Source organism: Protopterus annectens, chromosome 5.part0 (genome assembly GCF_019279795.1).
Source record: "Protopterus annectens isolate FY-2018-M chromosome 5.part0, PAN1.0, whole genome shotgun sequence".
Classification (NCBI taxonomy): Eukaryota; Metazoa; Chordata; order Ceratodontiformes; family Protopteridae; genus Protopterus; species Protopterus annectens.
Window position 1 is genome coordinate 1,171,149,584 of NC_056735.1, and position 22,500 is coordinate 1,171,172,083.

A 22,500-nucleotide genomic window follows, 5' to 3' on the forward strand; every position below is an offset into this window, starting at 1 on the left:
AACAGTGAGGAAAAGGCAAACATCCCACTCCTCATTGTACCAGACCACACAAACACTCTTCGATTTCCAGCATTTTCGCTCATGTGAGCGTTCACTGAAAACAACTTTCGGTTATCTGATATAGACCCTTTACAAATTATCTTCCTGAAGCACTGTTTGCTTGTTAGGACCAGGGATAATTCTTTAGCAAAGTGGAACAGTAGTCTGTCTTTTCCACATGTCTACTATTGAAAGCTGACTTAGTTATTGAGTGCTTCTAATGCAACAGTGCACCTTTTTTTCTATCACATTCTGATTAGTCCTCTTCCAACAACAGTAATGCATCCTGTACTGCTCATCTAGGGACATAGTTGTGGTGCTCTTTTCTCATATAACAAACAGCAGTAGGACATTATGTAAAACACATCAATGAGCAGTAAAATCCATTACATCTTTTTCCATTAGATGTACTTCCAAACAAGTGTGCTGCAGAAAATATAAAAAAAAAAATCACATTTATGTGTCTGCCTCCAAAGTGAAAGATGCAAAAAAAAAAAAAAACAGTAGCTCATATAAGCACTTCTTCCCTACATTTCTAAGTGTAGTGATATGGTTTTACTATCAGCATGGGGCTGTAAATAAAATGAGCACACAGAGGAAACTGTTAGGATTTCCTGAAGAGTTGTTACCCTTCCCCCAAGGTACTGAAACCTGAGCCATCACACTAAAAGCTGTCTGAATGTAAACAATAGGATCACCTGACCTACCAGCTTAATCAAAACAATGAGATCTGCAGGGAATCTTGACACTCTCCCTTTAAGGATATGGTACAGAAGCAGAGAAGGAGTTAGAAGAGCCTTAGGATCTTGCAGTCTGTGAGGGATTGAAATGTGACAGAAGTCCCGAGCATCAGGTAGACTTTATGCAGAAGCAGAGCCATGTATTTTTTGAGATGAGTTTTTAAAGAGGCTTTGAAATGGGTTAAGGCCAGGCATAGACCTGGTAGCTAGAGGTTGTGAATTCCAAAGTACAGAGACAGGAGTATGAATAGAGTGTGACCAGGTTTTCCTGTTGGTTTTGAGATAGCTACGAGATTTTTGTCATCTGCTCGTAGGGACCGATTTGGTGTGTACTGTGCGACTAGATTGGCTAGTGCAGGGCAGGTAATAGGCTTGAAAATAAGGTTGCACAAGGTGGATAGCAGAATAAAGGCAAGTTGATTGGGGCGTTCAAACCAGTTTAAATTCTAGGAGTGGTTTACAGTAGTGTGTGTAGTTTGTGCAAACTTTCCAACTTTGTTGTAGCACTGTTCCAACTTGCTTAGGATATAAATTTGCAAGTTAGTCAAGATAGGAGCACCATAAAGAAGGGAGGGAAGTAAAAATGTTTTTGCAAGGGTAGCTTTGGTTGCTGCAGTAAAGAAAGGTTTGTTTCTATACAAGTCCCAGTTTTTGATGAGTTTTCTTTATATTTTGCTGTATACAGGGGTCAGATGAAAGTTTACAGTCAATAACACCTAGAAGTTTGGTTTCCTGCACTATTTCTATGACAGTGTTGTCAGATGCAAGGATGTTGAAATGATCAGTGACAGGGGAGGTATTTTTTGGATGAAAGAGTACTAGTTTTGTCTTCTTTGGATTAAGAAAGAGTTGGGCATTTCTTAGCCAGGATTCGACTGCAGTAAAGGACTGCTGAGTTTTTGAATGTAGTTCTGGTAGTGATTGAGCAGTGTGGATTACAGTGGAATCATCAGTGTAATGAATGAGGGTCCCTGGGTGAGAGGCAGTGTGAAGGATGTTTGTGAAAATGTTGAAGACTAGGGGTCCTAGGGTGGAGCCTTGGGGGACTTCAGTAGGGTTGTGGAGGAAGGATGAGAGTTCAGTGGGCTATTTCACTGCTTGTTTACAATCCTTGAGGCAGGTCAAACCATTTTACTGTGTTATGTGAGAAGCCTAAGTTAGACAGTGTGTTCAAAAGTATGGAGTAAGACGCTGTGTCAAAGGCCTTAAAAATCAAGGAATACTGAGGCTGTATAGCATCTTGCATCTCTGGCCTTTTCATGTAAAAGATAATAGGGCTGTAGCTGTGCTGTGGCTAGGTCGGAAGCCATGTTGAGTTTTGGTTAAAATATTATTTTGCAATAGATATCGCATTACCTGCTGATGGATACCTCTCTCGAGAATTTTGGATATGGGTGACCAGATGGATATAGGACAGAAATCAGATGGATTAAAAAAAAGAGTTTCCTCCTTTGTGAATGGTGGTGATACAAGATTGTTTCCAGATGGTAGGCATTTCTGATTCAGATAAAGACTAATTTATAAGGATACTGATTGGGTAGGCGACTGAGCTGGCAGACAGTTTGAGGTAGTATGAGGGGAGATCGTCAGCTGAGGTAGAGCAGGGTTTTAGTTTTTGTAGCAGTTTCTTAATGGTATCGGTGGGTATGGGCTGAAATTTGAATGGGGTTTGTATGACATTTTGTTGAGTACGGGGGCTAGTAATTACAGTTAGAAGTAGTTGATGGCCTGGGGTTGATATCTGAATAGGCTGAAGGGTGGGGAGGTCCAGCATTAGGGGGTGGTTAGTTAGTAGGTCCAAAACTGATTTTATGAAGTGCTTGTTAAAGGTTTCGGCTATTTATGAGAGAGGAGTATGTGGTGATAGGGTTAATTAGAAAAGACATGGAGTGCCAAAATTTACTGAGGTTGATTTTATGCTGGAGTTGAAGCTGGGAATAATATAACTTATTCTCTCTGTTAATTAGTTTTGTCACTTTTGTTACGTAGTGTTTTGAAATTAACATGATTTTGTTCATTAGATAGGGAGATGAGGTAGCTTGTTCTGGATTCAGCCTAGAAAACATTGTTTAGGGGTCTGTTTCTTTGTTTCTTCATCCTTTTCCTCATCCCACATTGGCATAGAGATAGAGTAGTGCAAGATAAGAGTCCATATCAAGCCAAGAAATCAGCTTGAGATTCCCATCAGCTATGGCTTTGCTATCAATAGAAACAAGCTTAACGTTTTCCTTCTCCAAGAATTCAAGCACCACCAAAACACTTTCCAGTTGCATCTGTTGGAAGGTTGGCCGCTGATTGTACTTGCGATACATTTTTTTTTGGCTTAACACCACCAGGAGGGTGATGAGCCACAGCCCATTGCTCAGGTCAGTTTGCAGCTTGCTGACACGTATCTGGATACACTTTGAGGTGCTCAGTGCACCAACAGGTAAAGATATTCTGCTGATTTTTGCGTCTTCAGTGAGGTCCCTCTCTGTAGGAGGCATTTCCCCTTCCTTTGCATCTCTCACTTGTGCAGCTGAAATGTTACTACTACCAGACTGGATTTTGTTCATTTCTGTTTTGTTTCCAGGTTGACCAGGCTAGGTCCCTTTGCTTCATCAGGTGTTTACATTCCTTAGAGAGCCATGGTGCTGAGTTCTTTTTATTTTTTTTCATACGGATGGGAGTTAGTGTATTAAGTATGTGAATGAAGGCGTTTTTAAAAGTATAGTATGGCATCATTAAGGGTAGTTGTTTAAGGGGTGTCCAGTCTATGCTGACTTTATGCTGACAAAAATTAGTTGAGTTCCTAAAAAGAAGTTGCGTCTTACCATAATGTTCCATCTGTGTTGTTGAACTTCCCTCATTCGTTACGGATGGGCTACTTCCCTCATTCATTACTGATGGGCTATCGGTTCCGTCCTAGGAACCGAACCGGCCATATATCAAGCTCGCATCAGCCAAAAACTCTCGAGCCACGGTCCTACCCAGAATGCTCTGCTCCCAGTTACCTCAGATCGAGTTTGCAAGTCGATAGACAAAAGTAGAGGCTATCTCTGGTCATAACAGACCTACAATAAAGGAGTATATCAGATCAACCAGGAACCTCCAGAGGGGGACGGAGGGTGGGGAGTAATGAATGAACGAAGATCAGCAACACAGATGGAACATTATGGTAAGACATAACTTCTTTATCCGATGTTAATCTTCATTCATTGGGACAGAGTCCTCAGCTACCTGTATCCCTGGGTGGCCCTTACGAAAGCACATTCCTGAGCACCATGGAGCCAAATAAAGCTCCAACTATGGAGGCCAAATCCAATTTGTAATGAAGAAGAACGGTATGAGGTTTGGCCCAAGTCACAGTTGAGCAAATATCATTGAGGGAAGGCTTAGCATGGAAAGCAGCTGAAGTTGCCATAGACCTTGTAGAACGTGCTTTCACTCTGTGGGACAAGGAGACATTATTCTTGTAGTAGATAAAGGTAATGCAATTTCTCAACCACAAAGCCAATTTAACTTTTGAAACCAGATGACCTAGTCTTGGACCAGAAAAAGCCAGAAATAGTTGGTCTGATTTACGGGTAGATTTTGTTCTGTCCAGATACAATTGTATTTGCCTATGAACATCCAAAGAGTGCAGGCAATACTCTCCCCTTACTAGAGTGGCTAGGAAAAAATACTGGAAGGTCAATAGACTGGTTGATAGACCAGTCAACACCACTTCTGGTAAAAAGGAAGAATTAGTTCTCAGCGACAGTCTATCCTTATGGAAGATAAGACAGGGAGGTTTGATGCATAAGGCTTGAAGTTCTTGCAAGAGTCTGGCCGATGTGATCGCAATCAGAAACAAAAAGTTTTCCAAGAGAGATATTTTAAATCACGTGAAGATGCAGGTTCAAAGGGGGGAGCTGTTAGGGCTTGCAAGACCAAGGCCAAATCCCAAGGTTGTACTAATTCTCTAAAGGGAGATTTTAGGTGAAGAACCCCCTTCAAGAAAGTTTAAACAGAGTCTATGTGACATGAGCGAAGAATCCTGAAAACCAATGTGGAAATTCGAAATGGCAGCTAAATGCACACAAATAGTAGAGGCAGACACCCTAGAGTGGAAAAGATGTGACAATAATCCAAAACCACCGAAACTGGGGCTGACAAGGGGTCTGTTTATTCGCTGCCCATAGAGAAAACCTTTTCCATTTATTGAGAAAGATTAGTCTGGTGGACAATTTATGAGATGCAATAAGAATATTGCGCACTGGGGATGAGAGGTGTTCCTGCCTGGCAATCACTGGAAGTGGAGAAACCAAGCTGTCAGCTTCAGAGTTGTTAGACTGGGGTGAAATCAGACCCTGCGGATGGGAGATAAATGTTGGGGATGGATTGAGGATCCACGGTTGATCTAGCAGGTGAGGCCAGAGGAAGGGGAATCAGACTTGTTGAGGCCAATATGGAGCAATGAGGATCACTTTGCTTTTCAACTGCCGTGCTTTCTTCAGAAACTGGGAGAGGAGGATAAGCATAAAGTAAACCAGAGGGCCAAGCGTGGACTACAGCGTCTCTGCAACGTTCCCCGAGGGGGGATCAGGGCAAAATAGTTGCTCCACTTGAAGCTGGTTGGGGAGGCAAATAGATCACAGCAAGGCTGGCCCAGCAGTTGAAGATTTTTGCCGCTATCACAGGGTTGAGGGACCACTCGAGGTTGTAGAATGCACCTGCTCAATTTGTCCACTATCACACTGGAGCTCCTGGGAAAGTGCGTTGCAATTAGAAAGCGGTTGAAAGCCATCGCCCATTGCCATACTCTCAAGGCCTCTCGGCATAACGAACAAGATCTGGTGCCCCCTTGCTTGTACCACTGGCATGTCGTCTGATTGGATTGCAATAGTCCCTGATGGAAGGATGGAATGGAATGCTTGCAAAGCTAGTAGCACCTCCCACAGTTCCAGGACGACACTGATATACAAAAGGGCCTCTGTCTCTAACCAGGTGCCTTGGACAGAGTTTCCCTGACATAGCCCCCCCCACCCCATCAGGGAGGCATCAGTGGTCACCGTGGCTTTCGGCTGATGGGGGCTGAAGGGGCGAGACCATTGTTGGGGATTTCGAGACATCCACCAGAGTAAATCTTGCTTGCATCTGAGTTGCACTTATCTGAAAACACAAAGAATGTTGTAGAGAGTACCACTGAGTGAGAAGTAACCACTGAAGGAGCCTCATGTGGAATCTGGCTAGAGGAACAATGGTGATTGAGGCTGACACTGACCAAGAGTTTGAGTATAGATCGAGCGGGAGATTTGTTAGGACAGAGCAGCAGCTGAACCTGTTGCCTTATTCTTTGAAGCCTGTGGTCCTGAAAACATGCTGTGCAATTTCTCGTGTCCAACAGTACCCAAATGAATTCTAAAGACTGTGTTGGGATGATGTTGAACTTCTCCCAGTTTAAAGTAATTCCCAGGCACTGTGCTGTGAAGAGAGTGTAGTGCAGGGCTTCTTCCAGTAGACGCTTGGTGGGGGCGGTGAGCAGCCAGTCATCTAGACACGGAAACGTCTGGAAACCTTGAAGTCGCAAGTGACAGAACCAATGCTATGCATTTGGTGAACACTCTGGTGTCTGTAGAGAGACCAAAGGGCAGTGCTCGAAATTGGAAGTGACTGGTTCCTATGCAGAAGCGGAGGTTTCTTCTTGAGCATGTGTCCATTTTTATGTGGTAATACGCATCTTGAAGATCTACAGAGCACATTCAATAGTCTTCTTCCAGAAGAGGAAGGACAGACTGAACCGTGACAAACTAGAATTTCTCTGTTTTTACAAATTTGTTCAGTGTGCCGAGATCCAGAATCTGTCTCCAGTCCCCTGTCTTTTTTGGCACTAAAAAAGAACCTTGAGTAAAAAACTGATCCTATCTGGTCTGGGGGGACTGTTTGGATGACTTTTGTAGCAGCTTTTGGATTTTGTGCTGCTGCTGCTTCCCTTTGACTGGGTGGAACGTCGGGCAAGTCTCTGGATGAGGTTGGACAAAAATGGAAGGGGATGCGATAACCTCTGGATGTTATCCGTTGTACCCAAAAGTCGGTGGTTATGTTTCACCAGGCAGCGGGGTACAAGGAAAAACAACCCCCGACCCCTTCCAGGAGGTGAGCAGTCGGGCAACGCTTCAAGTCCGCTGACAGGGTTGGCCAGAGAAAGAATCTCTGGAACCCCGGTTTTGTGGACCTCCTCTGCCTCAAAAGGGGCATCTTCCACTGGAGTTTCCCCCTCTGCCTCTAGGGGAAAACTCAGCACATGCGTCACTGAAAAAGCCCTGTGATTTCCTGTGCAACATCTTCCCGCTCCTCTGATTTCTGGAGTACAATCGTTGAGGAGTGGAGTGTCTAACACCAATGGCAGATAGGGTCTTGCTGTGTTGTTCGCACCTTGCCAGCGTATTAACTTTAGGGCCAAACAAAGAAGCAGCCTCGACGGGGGCCTTTCAAAGAAGCAGCCTCGACGGGGGCCTTTCAAAGAAGCAGCCTCGATGGGGGCATTCATAAAGGAAGCCTTAAAAGAAGTCTGCACAGGTGCATCCAGGCATGTCGTCTGGTGACTATCCCTGCTGCCACTCTAGCCACTCCTTCCATTGCGTGAGAAATAAGATGCATGGAAGAATTGGAAATGGACTCTAGGGTAGATATCCGAGAAGCTACATTGTCACGGACCTCATCAGAAACAGCTCCTGCCAAGGTTTCAGAGTTGGTTGAGAAGATCCCTCTGGAGCCTAGCAAAGTGCGCCAAGTAGTTCAAATACCTTACGAAGAAGGTCGATGAAGCAAAAACACGCTTCCCCTAGTCTATTGCCCAGAACTCCTTATTGGGTGGCTGGACAGTTTGGCTCTCTTCTGCCAAGTCTTTCTTTGTTGCAGCCGCCACCACAATGGCATCTACTAGAAGACCTCGTGACCAATGGGGATGCTCAGCTGGGGGGGGGGGGTAAGATTTTATCAGACCTCCAGTGTATCGCATCCAGGGTGTCAGGATCCTTCCATGTGCGTTGGACAAGCACATCAGCCGGCGGGTTAACCCAGGAGGTAGGCAGCCAGACACAAAAGGCTTGCAGGAATACGGATTCCTCTGAGGAAGGATTAGAGGACTTCCAGTCACCCCTCTAAGGATCTCGAGGATATCAGCAAAGGACACCTCATCAGAGGTTGACCGTGGGGACCCTTCCCCATCATCAAAGACTCCTCAGTGGAGTCCATGTACTTCCTCTTGCACAAAGCTTTACGGGGTACTTCCTCAGTGGGAGGATCTGGGGAAGACTGCAAAGAGGGGGTCTTCCGAGGAGAAACCTGAGGCCCTTGTGCCCGGTGTCCAGCACCTGTGGCATGTGAGAGTTGCGGCATGTGGGGGGGGGGGACTCTGACATGTGGGGTTAGCCAATGGAGGAAAGTGCCCTCTCCATGGGCCTGAAAGGCCAGCCCACCCAAGGAGGGATGGGAGCCCAGAACAGAACACGACAACCTCTGAACCAGGGTCACACCCAACCCTGACAAGCTGACCCCCTGACCAGGAGTCTCAAGAGGACTGTGAAGCGTGAGAGAGGATTCCTGGAGGGTGTCATAGAAAAAATTTGGCGTGGAACCAAGAATGCCTTCCCCCACAGCACAGCCACTGGCCTGAGAAGAGCCCGATACCCAGTGCACAGAGGGCCACAAGGACGACTCCGGCTCCAAAGTGAGATCCACTAATGGGGTTGGAGGGAGGGAAGCTGCTGTTGGAGTAATGGGCTTTGATACTTGGGTGGAAGTCGAAGGAGGAGTGTACGTTGGAGTTTGAGGAGAAATACGTTCACCTGAAGGAGGGAATGTGAGTTCTGACTGTTGAGACAGACCTTTGGCCACAAGCAACTGGTCAACAAGCCACAACACATCTTGTTCTGAGAGGCTCCTGGTCGAACTCAGAGAAACCTGCGAATCTGGCCTTTCTAGAAAAGGACTATATTGGCTACCAACGAATGGATCCAAAGAAGGAGGGTACTTGGTCCTTGCTAATTCGAGAGGTGCAGAGCCGGGAAAGTACAGTTGTGTACCTACCATAAATGTAGATGTTAGAGTGCATTCACTGTTGCAGTCATTACACTTGGGTTATCCATAAATGTAGATGTTAGAGTGTATTCACTGTTGCAGTCATTACACTTGGGTTATCCTGCTGGCAGACTACCCTCAGTCAACCTTAATTCCAAAGTCCTGGTCCGCCATCGGTTGCTGTCATTTCTTCCCTGACATCAGTGTGCCAAGGGTATACAAGATGCAGCCGACGCCATTTTCTTCAATTTTTCTTGCCCCAGATGTCAGGTTCCCCCAAGAAGGTAGGCAATACATGCTGCTAATAACAATACCTTCATCTACAAGCAAATACACCAAATAGGTTGTATAGGATAGAGAAGTATAAGTAAGTCCCAGCAAAGAAAGGGGGATGGAGGGTGGGTAACGGCTGCAACAGTGAATACACTCGAACATCTACATTTATGGTAGGTACACAACTGTACTATGTTCATCGTGTTTCAATGTTGCAGTCATTACACTTGGGTTGAATCCCAAAGCTGAGGTAGGGCGGCTGGGTCTAAATAGGATTAGGAGTGGCTATGAGGCCCTGCAGAACTGCAGTGGCAAAGCCTGCTCTGGATTTAGAGTAAAGAGGTAAGTGATAATGCTTGGTAAAAGTGTGCACTGAACTCCAAGTTGCAGCCTCCAAAATTTCCTTGGTTGGTACTCCTCTGAGAAAGGCTGCAGAAGTGGCTGCTGCCCTGGTAGAATGTGGCCTAATATTCTTAGGGACTGACTTGCCATGCTGTGCATAGCAGAAACGAATACAGTGTCCTATCCATTTTGAAATAGTCTGCTTTGAGATAGCCTTTCCTTGTGATCCTGCAGCATATGCCACAAACAGTTGCTCAGTTTTTCTAAAAGCTTTTGTTTTGTCCAAGTAGAAGCATAGCTGCCTGTGTATGTCCAAAGAGTGCAGAAGTCTCTCCCCTTTATTCTGGGGATTTGGATAAAATGTTGTCAAATGAATGGTTTGGTTGAGCGCCACACTGGATACTACCTTTGGCATAAATGTTGGGTTTGTCCTTAGAGAAACCCTGTCCGGATGAAAAATGATAAAAGGTTCCACTGCCATTAATGCCTGTAACTCTGAGACTCTTCTTGCTGAAGTTATTGCTAGGAGCAGAGCAGTTTTCCATCATAAGAATTTTATGTCAGCTGTATTGGCTGGCTCAAAAGGAGGTAGTGTGAGCTTTTCTAAGACAAAGTCGTAGGTCCCATGTAGGTATCGGTGCTCTCCTTGGGGGTCTTATGTTTTTTGCCCCTCTGAGGTACTGTCTTAGCAGTGGATGAGAGAGGTTCCGTACTGTAATGAACTGAAATGGCAGAGGCATGGATCTTAATTGAGGAGAAGGATAGGCCTTTGTCCAGCATCTCAGTTAGGTATTGTAAAATCTGAGGAATATTTGGAACAAGTGGTTCAAGTCCTTGTGCCTGGTTCCAAGCACAGAATCTCTTCCATTTGTCTGCATAAGATTTCCTGGTGCTGGGCCTCCTGGCTTCCAAAATGACATCCATAACAGCTTTAGAGAGAGGTGTGTTCTGAATGGCTATATTATCTGCCATGCAGCCAGATTTAAGGTTCTGAGTTGGCTGTGCAGGATCCGATTGTTGTGTTGAGTCAGAAGATGAGGAATTAAGAGGTAAAGTCCAGGCTGGACCTTGAGACAAGTTCTTTAGGATTGGGTACCAGTGCTGGCGTGGCCAGTCTGGGGCAATCAAAATCATTTTTGGCTTCTCGTCTGACTTTTAGGAGTACCTTGAGAGGGAGAGGCAGTGGTGGAAGGGCATAAACTGTTAGGGTTTTCCAGCTAAAAGATAAAGCATCCACTTTCCATGCTTGTGAGTGGTAAGTCCTTGTGCAGAATCTTTGTAGTTGGTAGCTGTGAGGGGAGGCAAATAGATCTATGTCTGGGCATCCCCATTTCCTTGTTATCATGCTGAAGACCTGTGGATTTAGTTTCCACTCGTGAGGGTCCATGAGGTTTCTGCTTAGTTCGTCTGCCAGAGTATTTTTCTTTCCTGGCAGGAATTGTGCCTGCAGATGTACTTGATAGATCAGTGCTGTGTTCCACAAAGTCATGGCTTGCCTGCAGAGGGGGTAGGAATGTGTGCCCCCTTGCTTGTTTATGTACCACATAACTGTAGTATTGTCCATCTTTAGTAATAGTTGTCCTGGATGTAGTAGATCCTTGAAGGCTGTCAGGGCATTCTGTACTGCTAGCATCTCTTTTTGATTGATGTGAAGATGCATTTGGTCCATGGGCCACGTGCCCAGAATACATTTTCCTGCCATGTGTGCCCCCCAGGCATAATCCGATGCATCTGTTGTTAGTGTCTGCCTGGCTGTGGGTAAAGTGAAAGGCTGTCCCTTGTTGTGGTGACAGGCCAGTGCCCACCATCGAAACTCCTGTTGCAGGCAGGGAATAAGAGCTGTTATTGTTTCCAGGCTGTGGCAATGTTGAGTCCAAACACTTTTTAGGTACCATTGTAGCTTCCTCATATGCAGTCTTGCATATGGAATTAGCAGGATGCAAGATGCCATGAAGCCGAAAGCCTGCAGAATTTTTCTTGCAGGTAGCTGGGTCTTTGTTGCCATCATTTGAAAGTAATGAGTCAGTTGCCTTTGCTTATCTGGCGTGAGATAAGCCATCTGGGCAGTTGTATTTAAGCTTGCACCCAGGAATTTCTCTCTTGAGAGGGTACTAGTTTTGATTTCTTTTCGTTTACTGTGTGCCCTAGGCAAATGAGTAATTCTTTTACAAACGCCAGATGCTTTAGTAGAATGTCCTTGCTCTCTGCTTGAATAAGGCAGTCATCCAAGTAGGGATATATTTGAATTCCTTTTTGTCTGCTAAATGCAATTACTGGTATCAGGCATTTTGTGAAGACCCTGGGCGCAGTAGATAAGCCAAAGGGCAGTGCAGAGAATTTGTAATGCATTGAGCCAGCTATGAATCTGAGGTATCTTCTGCAAGATTGTCTGATTGGGACATGCAGGTATGCCTCTTTGAGATCCAAAGTAACTAACCAAGTCTTCTTGCCCAGCATGGGTAGAAGTTGCTGCAGTGTCAACATTTTGAATTTTGGAACATCCAGGAAAGTATTTAGAATTGACAGGTCCAGTATTGGTCTCCAGGCTTTGTCCTTTAAAATCCTTGCCCCTGTTCTTGCTGTGGTACTTTTTGAATAGCTCTCATGTCCATGAGAGCAGAAATTTGTTTTTGTGCTTCTGCCCATTGGTTTTGTGGCAGGTCTGGCCTGTTTTGACCTTGGTAGGGTGTGAAAGTGGAACCTGTAATCCTGAGAAACAATATTCAGTACCCATTTGTCCTGGGTGATCATGTGCCAATTTTGTGAGAAAAGTGCTAGTTGTCCTCCTAAGGGTGCTGTCAAAAGGTAAGTGCTTGGTTTTTGTAGAAGGAAGTCACTGGGACTGTTTCCTATAAGGTCGTGATTCATCTTCTCCGCCTTTGGGGGCTGAAGCACCCCATTGTTTAGGTCTGTATGAGCCTTGGGGCAGAGATCTGCCTTTTGGGCGTCTGTATCTGCCTCTGTGGCCTGACACTGGAAAGGACCAATTTTTAGAAGGCCAGTTCCTGCTAAATCTAGGTGGCTGAACCTGTAAGAAATCCTTCACTGTCTGCATTGATTTTGCTTTATCCTCCATTTTCTTTAACACCTCTTCTGCCTTAACACCAAACAAGGTATCATGCTGTAATGGAGCATCCAATAATTTTGCTTTAACATGATCAGGTAAACTTTGTTCTTTTAACCAAGCACGCCTTCGAATGACGGAACCTGTAACTGCGGCTCTGCAAGAAGCCTCTAATGAATCAAAACCACATTGCAGAGTATGCTTTCCCACTTGTTCAGCTGCATGCAATAAATCCTGCATTTCCTTATTGTCAGGACATTCTGAGCTTGTAAGCATTTTCTGTTTTAGCAAAGACAGTATTGCTGATATTTAAGCATGTGAAACTGGCAGTTTAAAGCCCTTACAGCTAAAGTAGCAGAAATGTAAACTTTTTCCCCTATCTATCCAGTGCTCTAAAATCCCCATCAGAGGGAACAGGGTTTTTTGCAGTGGAAGCCTTGACCCATTTGGGACCCTGAGAAATTGTTTCTGGGTCAGCAGCAGGGTTTTTATAAAGAAATTTATGAGAGTCTGGGCCCCTGTAGTACCCCATCTGGCTTGACTGGTGCAGGGGGTAAAGAATCAGGAGACAAACTGGATTCAGAAAAAACAATATCTAGTACAGGGGGGATAGCAAGGGGCTTGTGCTGAGGCAGTAAAAGAAAGTCTGAGCCTTTTATTGGATTCTGAATAATCCTGGCTCTCCCAATGGAAATGCTCCCTCATGGTGTGCAGGGTTTCCCCAAAAGAGTAATCCTCAGGAGGAGAGGCTGAAGGGATAGATTCTTCAGCATCCAAGTCCTCATAGGGAGGAAGAGAATATCCCTGTTCTGAAGAGGAATCAGAGGAAATAGAAACCTGGTCAGAGGATTCATAGTCAGTGCCTTGCCTAGGCCTTTATCAGGAGGAGGATGGGAACCCCTGATCAAAGTAATTAGGTCCTCGGCCATTTTACGCATCTGTTTCTTTGGCAGGGATGACTGTCCAGGAGAATGCTGTACTTGTTTCTTTGTCTTTAATGGTGTTTTAGACTTTGCCTTAGCTGCAGAAGTGGACTTGATACTAAGCTGTGTAGGTCTGAAAAACACCCTCAGAAGCCGATGCCTACTCAGCGGCTCTGGACCCATCTGAGGGAATAGTTTCCAGAGGCCCAGCTGTCTCCACGTGGGAGTCGGAAGCGGCCTGTGGCTCTGAGGTAGTGGGTGTCAGGGGCAGCGAAAGCGCCTCACTGAGAATCGGCAAATGGCCTAGAAGAGGCTTCGTCGGTTTTGGACCTCGGATGCCTGTCCTTTTGTCTTTTATGAATTTTATGGGTTTTTTATGAATTCCGGTCATCGGTTGTTCCGACGGCATTATGTAGTTAAACCTTTGGCCAAAGTAATGTAAAGCAAAATCAAACTGACGCTTAATAGTGCGTTGGTTGAATCTAGCACAAAACCGACAACTAGCAACGTCGTAGTCAGAGCCTAGGCAAGGAATACAGTAAGAGTGAAAATCCTTATGAGGTATTTGCTTCCCGCAAGAAATACAATTGTTAACTTTTACTGACATCGGTCTGGAGCAAGAAAAAGTTTCCCTAACGGGGTACTTAGCTTTAGTGAAGACTTCGGTTCTGAAATTCAATTTTGAAAATCTCAGGAGTCGGCCGACCGGCACTTGCGAACTTTTGCTTTGGGCACTGCGCGGCATGAAAGACTGAAGAAAATGGCGTTGGCTGCATCTTATATACCCCTGGCGCACTGATGTCAGGGAAGAAGTGACAGCAACCGATGCCAGACCAGGACTTTGGAATTCAGGCCGACTGAGGGTAGTCTGCCAGCAGGATAACAAGTGTAATGACTGCAACAGTGAAACACGATGAACATCAGAGGATGTCTGCACCGAAGAGAATGGTGTCGAAGTAGTCTGCTCCGAAGTCAGCACCATAGAAGTCGAAAGTGTCGGCACCGATGGTTACGGTGCCGAAGGTGTCTGCACCGGTAACAATGACTATGCCGAAAAGGACTGCACTGAGGAGCACGTCTGTGCCAAAAGTGTCTGCACCGTGGAGGACAGTAACGTCATACTCTGGACCGAAGGGGATTGCACTAACGGTGCCGAAGGAGATTGTACCTGCATGGATGGTGCCAGTAAGGGCTGCGACAGAAATGTCGGAGCTGTAAGTGTCTGCACCGGGAACTCCAGTGCCAGTGTCGATAAGGAGGACATGGCTGGAGCAAGAATCAACTGGGGTGGTGCCGTGCCTGGAGCCGAAAGGGTCACAGGTGGCAAGCACCGAAGTAGTAACTTTCACTTTCTTATGAGTCAACTCCCTGCAATCTTCAGAGGGAGATGAAGTGAGCAACCTCAATGATGAAGAGGAAGGATCCCTTCTTACAGGGTTTAGCAGGAGGGGGTGAGCCTCCACCCCAGAGATAACCTCACAGAAAGGAGATTTGAGAAGACCTTTCAGGATTAACTTGTTATTTCTCTCGTTAGGAGTCCTGTTCAAAAAATTTCTACAAATCCCACACGGGGGATCCACAGTAAGGTGGGAGACAAACAAACACGCAAGTCATGGCCATCGGAAAGTGGTAACTTATGGCCGCACTCCTTACACTGTTTAAAACCAACTCTACTTTTCTTATCAGACATAATGATGTGGAGAAGAATGACAGTATAAAGAAGAAGAAAGGCTACCCAAAAGGGTAAGAAGGAAGTAAGGAAGGAAGGATTACCAACAATGGTAATGAAGAATTACCTCAAAGGTAAGAAAAGGGTAATAAAAAGGGAAACTAGACTAAAGGAAGAGAGTCTTAAGGATACGACAGAGTAGGAGAATAATACAATAACTGATTGAAAACTTTAAAAGTAGAAACGATATATAAACTTTCAAAAAATTACTCAGTTGAGAGAGAGTGGCTTGACACGGCTGTACAGCAACGCGGCAAACAAGATCTGAGATAATAGGGAGCTGAGCATTCTGGGTAGGACCTTGACTCGAGAGTTTTTGGCTGATGCGAACTTGATATATGGCCGGCTCGGTTCCAAGGACGGAACTGATAACCCATCAGTAAGGAATGAACAAAAATTAACATTAGATCTGATTTTATAGTGTGTATTCTTAGTTGTTGGGAGTTTGCTCTAAGGGAATAAGTTGGTATGTTTGGGATGTCCAGGATAAAATATTTTCCAACACTGGTATATTGTTACCTGGTGGGATATATATTAGCATTATGCAAATTCTTTTTGACATACTGAAGTTCAAAAAGGAGATTAGTATTGTAAAAGATGGGTATATTATTGGTGTATAGTACTGTAAAAGATGGGTATATTATTGGTGTAAGATGTGATGTTGAGTGTAGAGGGATATAGAAGTGCTATCCCTCCCCTTTTTTTTTTAGATCCATCTCTTCTGGTTATTGCAAAATTTGGAGGTATTATTTCTGAGTCTTTTACACTGGGGTGTAGCCATGTTTCAGAAAGGGCTAGTATGTCAGGTTTTATTTTGATCAGTTCAGGGATGCAGTGGGGCTACTTTATTACATATACTTCTAATGTTAAAGAGTAAGTATGTTTAAATCTTTGGGGTTACTCTTGTGGTTAGGATTAGAGGGTGGGCCAGGGTTAGGATCCATGTCTCCACATTTGAGTAGATAGGTAATGAGGAATGCATACCATGGGAATTCCCTTTACAAAGAGCTTCCTGACACAGATCCTGATCAATTGCAGATTGTGCAGAGATCCACAGCTCAGATGCTTACTGGTACTTCCCGTTATTAAACACAGCATCAAAGTTGTATGCCTCCCTTAAAGTACTTGTGCTGGTTTATTTAGCATTACAAGACGTGCGTTTCTTGTATCTGAGAAAGCTCCTGATTCTAATCAATTCGACAAGACCTTTGTGTTTCTCCTCTCAGGGGTGTTACAGGTCCCTAAAGTCAAAGAGGAATCCTCTGGGATGTGTGCCTTTTGTTATTAGGCAATGTGCCAATGGAATCTTTTCTCCCAGTGGTTGACAGTCTTCTGTACTGGTTGCTGAAGGCTTTTTTGACCTTTCATTTTAACCCATCTATCATGTTTACTTGGCTTTAATATCCTGACTGAAATTTTTTGCATGCAGTAATTTTTTTTTTAACAGAGCTTTTAGTTTTGAACAGCACTATAATACTTTGAGTTCAAAGTTAGGTGTAGTTGTAAATGCACAAAAGTCATGGCATAGTTTAGAAACTACAAGTACAGACAAACACACTTACCAAACCTAATTACTGCTCTGCATTTTTTGAGGACAAAATGCAGGGCTCAGGAGGTGCAAGTGCCTTTCAGAGGTCCAATGCAGAAATCAAAAGTATGGAGTCTAGGAAGTCTCGATCCAAAATGGCCTTTTTAGGGGGGAGGGGAATCCACCAAGGAGGGGGAACCATGCTGGGAGGACCTGAAGGTCTTTAAAGTCTATAGTGAAGGAAGGATATGCTGTCAGTTGTCCAGTCATCAAAATATCTCAAGAGTTTTAAAGACATTATCCCAAATATGGGGTCACTGGGGGAGGAGCAGCATATTTATTACTTCTTTCTCATTTACTCTCAAGCTGCCTTATTTGCAGAGATTGTCCTCGCGGGGGGGACTGATGAGGTAGATGCTTTTTCTGGGGGCATGACAGTCCAATCCTGAAAGTGCCATACAAAGAAGAGGACATGTCTGGTGCAAGCACCAGTAGTGGCACCAAAACATACCACAGCATAGTACCTGGCAGCCCCAACACCAGCAGCTGCCAGGCAGTCACCTAGAACAATCAACTCAAATACACATAAGCTAGCTAACAAATCAACCTAGCATAAACATCAGTATCTACCTTCACTGACGCAAACACTGGCATCTGTTCTTTTTTAATTAATAAGTGATAGACACAATGCTACCAAATGAGTCACCTCAAAGTATTCATAAATAGTGAGATTTTCTTACCTGAAACGTCTCCCCCTCTGTTGGTTCATTTTTGCCCTTGGTGCCACACCATCAACTGCCATAAAGAAAACCTTCCTGGGCTTTATAATACGAAACAGTACTTCAATATAATGGAAAATGTCAGCAAAGATTTTCTCCTCAGAAATTCTGAAGTGGACATCTTCATCATTAGGGTGAGAACACTGATGAATAATTCCATTCATATCCAAATACAAGTTGTCAAACTCTGGAATCTACAAAAAGATAAATAAGCTGTCTGTAAACTAAATAACCTTTTGCACCAAACTGCAGCCTGCAAATTCAAACATACACCATTAAAAAAGATCAAAAATGGTACAAAAATATAGCGTCAGTCAGGTGCAGCAGCAACACAAAATGCCTTTTACTTCCGGTTATGCTTGTGTTCACTGGTTAATAACTGTTCCTGCATCTTTACTAAAGGCCTGCTAAAGTCCTCGCACAGTAGGATCATTATGCAGACTAAGCGTCCACATTTTTTTATAACATCTTACTGTTATCTAAACAGCTGCTGACATGGACTTGGGGTATCACGTACCAATTAAGCAAAAGAAAAAAAAAAAAAAAAAAAAAAAGCTTGCTCCGATGTGTACCTGCTCCACTGGCCTGTCTGCATCATCACATGTATCAGCCAGTGGGCATGCTCATTAAAAGGGAGTGCGTCAAAGATTCAGCTTACAGAAAACATTTTTTTTTATTTCAGCAATCCATAGCACGTGCCCTAAAAATGCCATATAGCTCTTATATTTCAACTTCTGTGCACCATTTGCATTGTATTTTAACAGCTTAGCTCTGCAGAGGATCCCGCTCTCACTTCGCTCTACACTGTACAACCCACCAAGTCGATGTCATCCCTTTCTCCACTCCCTCACCATTTTAAATAAATCCTTTGACCTTTCCAGGGAATGTTTTAGCTCCCCTGGGAAAGCAATATGCATCTGTATTGTTCCAACCTAAATATCATTGCAACTGTAATCAATACTTGCACCACACAGAATAGCTATTTTGTAGGTGTAAACAGTTCATTTGCAGAATTGTTCTTCTTTACATAAATTTTAACTGAAATCACAGTTCCAGGTTGCTGATGTTATGCCATGTTGCATCCCATATACACTATAACCAAATCAACAGAAAGAAACTAAAATTACCTTTCAGTTTTGGTAAAGTAGAGCACATAGTTAACACATGATGCTAACGGAATGGATTGCTAGAAGAAAAAATTTTCACCTACAGCACCACCATTCTGACTAGCATCAAGTGTTTTACCTGTTCAGTGGACATTATTTTCAGCTTTTTACTGCAGTTCCCGGTTGTCGTAATTGTATGTAATATTATTAGCATTTGCACTACAGTGTGATTGGCACACGGGAGCTGGCTTTAAAAGTAACTAATTGCAGCTCCTTTAATGAAATGGTCAGACAATATGCAAGATCATCATCATCAGCTCTTGTAACAAATACATTACAATTTTAAGTCTGTTTCACTGATCCACAGTGATGGCAGAACAATACACCATTTAAGCTAGAGATTCAGGCATCCTGTGTGACATCTGCATTTTGCCCCTGAAGAAAACTATCAAGTATATCTATGTACAATGTATACTAATTAGAAGGTCCACGGCAAAATACAAACTAGCATATGGTGCTACAGTCCCCCAAATTTCTGCAGTTACACCGTCCATCCATTAATCACTCACCAAGACTATACTGAAGTGAAATGCTGTTAGGTCCACACCACAGCAAACAAAGAAAAGCGTAGATCGGAAACGTTTCAGTTATCTAAATGCCCTTTCCATTATATCTGAATAGATGCCCCCCAATTCATTCCACAAATATTTTTTGGAGCCCATTAAAAAGATGACATGCCTCATACCACAGTCTCTAAAACAGGCTAGTGGGGAGAGACTGTAAATAACTATTTGCATTTCAACTCCTGCTCACTCCCTTCTTAGGATCACATCAGCCCTACAGCAAAGTAGTGATCTTTTCTGAATATTTTCACAATCAACTGGAAATCTTTTCCGTTAACTATGCTTTAATCCACTGCCCACCAGGGATGTCGGTAAGAATACGCTATTGTACACTACACTGTACATGTGTATCTATAATAAAAACGGTGGAAAAAGTAGGGTTAGCTAAAACAAACTAATCCAAAATGAAAAAAGTGTACATGTAATCATCGTTGGGGTAGTAAGAGCATTGGCAATTAGCCCTTTCTACACCTATTTTGTTTAGGCAGATGATCCAATTGCTAGCGGAGGAAAACTGATGGAGTTACACTGACGAAAGTACTTTGATTTATATGGAATTACATTGTATCGCTAGCATATCTAAATATGAATCTGAATTCTGTTTTTATGAGACCCAGGAACATCAGTAAGTGGACACCAAGTACACTAAATGTAATTAGAGCAGGAATAGCAACAGCACTGATACAAATGAAGTTTTTACAGCAACCTGTTCAAAGAAATGCTGCCGACTGCTGGCTGCTATTCAAGGTGCTGAAAGCAAATCCACACATTGGAGGCACATAGACTATAACTGACACTTATTTAAAATAATAATATGCTGTTGATGTAGGTAATTAGCCCTTTCTGCACCTCTTTCTTATAGGCAGATGATCCGATTGCCAAGGGAGAACTGAAATGAGTCACACTGACCTAAACACGTTGATTCAAACGGAGTTACTTATAATCAGCAGTATATCTATATAAATAGGATGCAAAATTATTTTTATGAGGCTCACTGCTACTATATTGGAACTATCAAGGGATCCTTCTCCTGCATTGCCTTTGTTTCTCCCTGCAAATCCTGGTATTTTATAACTTTTGTCTCTCTGTACATAAGACACTGTAATCAGTGGAAGAAGTTATTTCAGTGAATAGTTTTACTTTTGTCTTCGTTTCACTAATATATCTGGTTTTCTCACATCTATTTTTGAACCGTTGGTAATGAGGTATCCCCTGTGATATAAACTTCATTTTCAATAATGCTTTGTGGCTCGTGTTTTTTATTGGAAAATTTGCTACATTCCCACAAGATTGATGTTGTCTGAAAACCCTGATTAAAGGATACGACTGGAAACCAGTTCTGTCAGGGTATAAATATTTTTACTGCAACATACACTAACAAAAAATCAGGTGGAGGTGTTATGATTAAAGATTGTTATGAGACATGTGATTGCAAGTTCAATGGTAACACCAGTACTATAGACTGTGTAACTGTGATTATCAAGACAACCCTACAACGTATAACAATTAATGGAGTGTACAGACCACCAAAGTCAAATGACTATGACCTAGAGGAATTCATACATTTCTTGCATGAAACACAGGAAGGAAGAATAATATTAGCTGGGTACTTAAATCTACCAGAAACAGATTGGAATAATATTGATTCAACAACATTGGTAGGGAAATTATTCACAGTGTGTATTCAGGAGCAACAATTGCTTCAGGTTGTAATAAAGAAAAAAAAAGAAAAAACTACCGAGGGACGGAACATACTAGACATTATTTGTGTTCCTAAACAAATTACTGTTACTTCAAGTCAAGTTTTACAACCATTGATGTGCAGTGATCATGGTGTTATAAAGTTACTAGATAATTCTGCCTAACTGAAATCTAAACCAATGCACAGAAGGTTAATTACAGATTATATGTAAACAAAGCAGTTGCTACGTAAAACTGACTGGAGTTACAATCTCAGTGGAAAAACTGCAGATGGAATGTGAAAAGATTTTAAGAGAGAAATTGTTTGAGTGAAAAAAAAAATGTTTAACATCAGGAACTAGGCATACAACGTCAGGGTGATGTACTTCAATAAGAACAAGAACCCTGATTAAGGTGAGAGACAAATGGAAGAGAGGTCGAACTTCAGCTTTGAAAAATGAAATAAACAAGCTGGACAAACAGATTAAGCAATAGTGTGAGACGAGAAAGAAAAATGTGAAGAAAATTTATATAAACATATTGAGCACAACTGGAAACCTTTTTATAGATACACAAGATGTGGAAGGAGTAAAAATATACAAATTGATAAACTGTGTGCAGATTCTAAAATTTATTCTCAAACACAGAGTATAGATGTAGTTACAAACTCTTATGCACACAGTTTGGCTCCACAAAGGACAGTGATAAGTTGTCCTAGTGGCATTCAGGTAACCTCAGATACTGGAATCAAATTGGATTATATTGAAAAAGATCTGCGCAAACTGGATCCAATCAAAGCACAGAGAGGAGATGGAATGAGTAATAATGACCTGAGAAAACTTCACCAAGAACTTACATTACCATTATATCTATTATTCAATACGTCATATAAATATGGGGAGATTCCTCAAGATTGGAGACATGCACTTATTAAACCAGTTTTTAAGGGAAAGGGGAGTACGACAAATCCAGAGTCATACAGACCCTTACGTCTACTTTCGTATTGTGTTAATGTAATGGACAAGGTAATATTGGACAGGTTATTGTCAGAATTCGATAGGTTGGGACTTCATACATCAGCATGCATATGTTGAAAAAAGATCCATTACTACCTGTAACATGATGTTCTATAACAATATAATAACAGCTATGAATGAGAAATTCTGCTGTGATGCAATTTATTTAGATTTTATGTCAACATTTGACAGGGTCATACACAAAACACTGATCAATAAATGAAAACTAGACAATGATGTACTCCTGATAAGGTGGGTAGCTGCATGGCTTAGAAACAGGACATGGCAAGTATCATACAGCAACTGGACAGGTGAAATTCTTGGTTACAGTCAGGGTGTCCCACAGGGCTCTGTCCTAGGCACTTACTTGTTTAGATTGCATCTTTCATACCTAACTTTTTCATCGGAGGTGTTCTACAGTCTATATGTAGATGACCTGAAATAGGGTAAACTGATTACGTGTTACAGATAAGGAATGCCTGCAAAAAATTAACCATTTGGGCACAAGAAAATAATATGTTCATAAATACATCAAACTAAGCACATGAGATTTGGACAACACAAACTGAAAGGTGACTATTTAATACAGCACAAACTGATGGAAACTGCAGACTC

The 22,500-nt window shown here is 42.9% G+C and overlaps 1 protein-coding gene across 1 annotated transcript in view; it reads right to left on the reverse strand.

Moving 5' to 3' along the window:
* Positions 1-22,500, reverse strand: part of XRN1 (5'-3' exoribonuclease 1) — a 2,408,514-nt gene that overhangs the window by 2,337,281 nt on the left and 48,733 nt on the right. The window contains exon 2 of the mRNA XM_044071018.1: positions 17,422-17,654. Within this exon, the coding sequence (XP_043926953.1) occupies positions 17,422-17,654 (233 nt within the window). The remainder of the gene's footprint in view (positions 1-17,421; positions 17,655-22,500) is intronic.